At 45.6% G+C, this 3,755-nt stretch overlaps 1 gene segment (V, D, J or C); it reads left to right on the top strand.

Moving 5' to 3' along the window:
• Positions 1–1,973: 1,973 nt before the first annotated feature.
• LOC134372861 (immunoglobulin heavy variable 5-10-1-like) lies at positions 1,974–2,512 on the top strand. The segment is given in 2 exon segments: positions 1,974–2,019; positions 2,103–2,512. Coding segments are annotated over 2 exon segments (456 nt in total).
• Positions 2,513–3,755: the final 1,243 nt, after the last annotated feature.

Genomic DNA, 3,755 nt, shown 5'->3' with positions numbered 1-3,755 from the left:
GGGAGGCAAATGCTCCACTCCTAGGGCCCGAGGACATTACATGGAGTCTCCAGAGACCTTGAAGGGTGGGGCTCTACCTCCTACTGGCAGTGACCTTCGTAAAATGAAGCTCCTTCATACACTATTGACCTGACGTTGAAAATGATAAAAAATTCTTTCCGTACATTTTCACACTCAATTTCTCTGGAGTAGCCTTCTTATAGGATCTAAGCACAAACACCAATTCATTAAAATAAATATATACAATAAATAAAATAAATAAATTTAGAGCCCAGATCACCACTTATGAAAATAAACATTTTCCTGTCCTGCATGTATTTTTTTTAATATTTATGTTTGGTCTATCTTAGGCTGTTTAAATTTCTTCTTACAAAAGTTTGAAAAAGTGAAACCTGGTAAACTCTGAGATATGCATCACCCCAGGCACATTATGGTCCCACTCGTGCTTGCTTTCAATTTTGAAGATTGTCTCCTTCCCAGAATTCATGCACCCAACACATCCCACGATGTATCATCCTTCGTAAGGGGTGAAGGATTCAACTCCGCATGAGCTACAAGTTGACACATGGAGACTGTATTAGCTGTCAAGGGCTGCCATAACAAAGTACCATAGACTTGGGGAATTAAACTAAACATACATAGATATAGTAATTTCACAATTCTGGAGAAAAGAATTTGAGATCTAGATGTCAGAAATTTTGATTTCTTCTGAGGTCTCTCTCTTGGCGTTGGGAATTGTTGTATTTTTCCTGTCTTCACATGGTCTTTTATCTCTACATGTCTCTGTATTTATCTCCCTTTCTTATAAGCACATCAGTCATTTTAGATTAGAGGCTGCCTTAATTATAGTATTTTATGTTAATTAATTTTTGAGAATCTATCTCTAAATACAGCCACATTCTGAGATGACGGTTTTAGGAATTTAACATATAAGTATAAGAGAAACATTTTCCATTCGGTAATATAAACAAAATACTGTTGTATTTATGCAGACCTTTAATGGGCTGGGGATGTTGAGAGACAATCTGTTTCTAAGCGTAGGGTACTTTACAACTTTGGTGCAACAAGACTCTCCTTCAGGACACATAACATTGCAGGTGCCTGGTCCTACCTCAGAGGCTCAGATTCAGGGCTCCTGGGAATGGTAACCTGAATAACAGACAGAGGCTCTCCAATGCATCATAACTTAATTGGCAACAGAACATTACGAAAAGCATATGTGAGTCATAGGAACTATGCGCATGTTCAGGGATGTAAATAAAGGCAAAGTGTTCAAAGGAAAAAAAATGGAGAGTTCGGCAATTGTTTTGTATAATCATGCTTGTCTACATGATCAATGACAAGAATGTCACTAGTCTCAGGTTGAGCAGAAAGTTGCTGGGCAGATTTCCTTGCAGTTGTGTCTGTAAGGCTGGGATGGCCTCTGTACAGGCTGCGGTTGTGCAGTTCTTTGTGGTAATTCGTGTTACCAGGTGTGTGTGCATGAACACCCTCCCTTCACAGCCTTCCCAGCTCTGTCAGTTTTGTTTGTTTAACACAAGTGACTCCATTATGATTCGGACACCTCTCACAGGTAGAACTGATACTCTGCATCTCAAATACACTCACAGGCGATGCTGGTGCGAGGACCACCTGGTGAGAGTTGCCCGTGGTGAGATCACCGTGGACACCAGCAATTGCATTTCTCAGTCCAGCGCTTCTGTGCATACCAGGGCCCAGGAGTGAGGTACAAACTTTTGTGTTTTACTGTGACATCATCCTCTCTGTCACATGAGGCTCAGATGAGACTCCTTCCAGGTTCCCGGGGGTTCTGGGCTATAAACCCTTGGGCTGATCCCCTGGAGGGCAGGGTGGTAAATATGCGAACTCAAGAGGGGGGACTTTCCATTTAATCCCAGGGCTCCCCTCCACAGTGGAGTCCCCCTCACCGCCCAGCTGGGTCCTCAGTGTGTCCTCTTCTGTCCTCCTCCAGGATGGGGTCTGCCACCGTCCTTGCCCTCCTCCTGGCTGTTCTCCCAGGTCTGTCCAGGCACAGAGTTTGGGTCACAGAGGGGAGTGGGCAGGAGGGGACCCCTGATCGGAGTCCTGCATCTCCCACACAGGTGCGTGTGCCCAGGTGCAGCTGGTGCAGTCTGGGGCACAGGTGAAAAGGCCCGGGGAGTCCCTGAGGATCTCCTGTGAGACGTCTGGTTACAGATTTACCAGTGGCTGCTGGATCAGCTGGGAGCGCCAGGCTCCAGGGCAAGGTCTCGACTGGGTGGGGAGGATTGATCCTGGTGATTCAGATACACGGTATGGCCCGTCCTTCCAAGGCCATGTCACCCTCTCTGCTGACAACTCTGCCAGCACTGCCTACCTGCAGTGGAGCAGCCCGAAGGCCTCAGACACAGCCGTGTGTGACTGTGCCAGAGACACAGTGAGGCGATGTCGGTGGGAGCCCAGACACGAACCTCCCTACTGGGACACACGGGGCCACAATGGGGCGCGCAGGACCCACCAAGTTCAGGGCTGATTCCATGAGCAGGTGCAGAGGGGCCTGAGCTTCCTGTTGGGTTTAACAGAATCATCCACTCTCCACGTTCTCAGCTGTCCCCTGAGACGTTTTATGGCTCGTTATTTGTGTCTTTAATTCCTCACGCCCTCAGGGGTAATGAAGGTGCATCTGATGTGGTCATTTTGCAGATGAGATGTGGCAATGCACATGCTGCCAGCCCGAATCTGGACTTCACATCTTGGGCACGAGGGGTGACAATCAGCTCTGTATCTCATGAATATTCATAACCAATAGTGTATATATATATATATATATATATATATATATCTCCATTAACTATGAAAAAAAAGATTCACTAGGGTCATTTCCTTCCTGAGTTCCTGTAACTCATGTTTCATTCATGACAAACAGACCATCCTGAAGATCCTCCTTTCTCTTTTGTGGAGCTAATTTCACTCATAGAAAAACAGCTGCATAGTCCAGTCGCTCTGTGTCCCAAGCTCACACTCTTTGGCCTCAGAGAAGAAACTTTTGTCCCTTCATGGACAACTTCACTGAGACAGACTACCTCTTCCCCTCAGGGTCTCGAATAGATTTGATCGTCAAACATCCAACCCCACATTGTCTCCTAATGTGCATCGTATGTGTCATTCCATTCATGGACACCCTGGACAGGTCACCTGAAGTGGGTCACCTGCAGCTTCCTCACTGTGCTGCTGAGCCCATGTGTCTCTCACATGCAGAACCATGTAATTCAGGCACTACTGCAGGTCAATCCTGCATCAAGTTGGAGGCACAGGGGGCTAATGACCCCACAACACCTAGAACAACTCACGTACCTTATGCCATAAAATGTACAGATGGCTCCACCAACTGCAGGACACACTGGTAGGCAAATCTATGAGATGCTGTGGTTGTACAGTGATGCTTTGGGTGTCCAGGTCACCCTCAATATAACTGTTGTCTCCAGTGACCAGAGCCCATGTATGAAATCAAATATCTGTGAGTTCCAATGTTATGGAACAGAGCTGAAGAATGGCTGAAAGAATTATCTAAAAGTGGAAAAGCTTTTAGAAAGGCAAATAAAATATAGTAGATGCAAAGGATCTAAGTATTCTATTTGAGAAGTTGGACAAAGGGCAGAGAATGTGTATTTAAACCAAGCACACATTTTTTCTTTTTGCTTTCATTTACTTTTCTTCACCCCTGGTAGGGCAAGTAGAACACAAAGAAGCAGTGACTCCAAGACTTTTTTGAATAG

This window comes from Cynocephalus volans, chromosome 3, assembly GCF_027409185.1.
Source record: "Cynocephalus volans isolate mCynVol1 chromosome 3, mCynVol1.pri, whole genome shotgun sequence".
NCBI lineage: Eukaryota > Metazoa > Chordata > Mammalia > Dermoptera > Cynocephalidae > Cynocephalus > Cynocephalus volans.
This window is presented reverse-complemented; position numbering and strand designations above follow the sequence as displayed.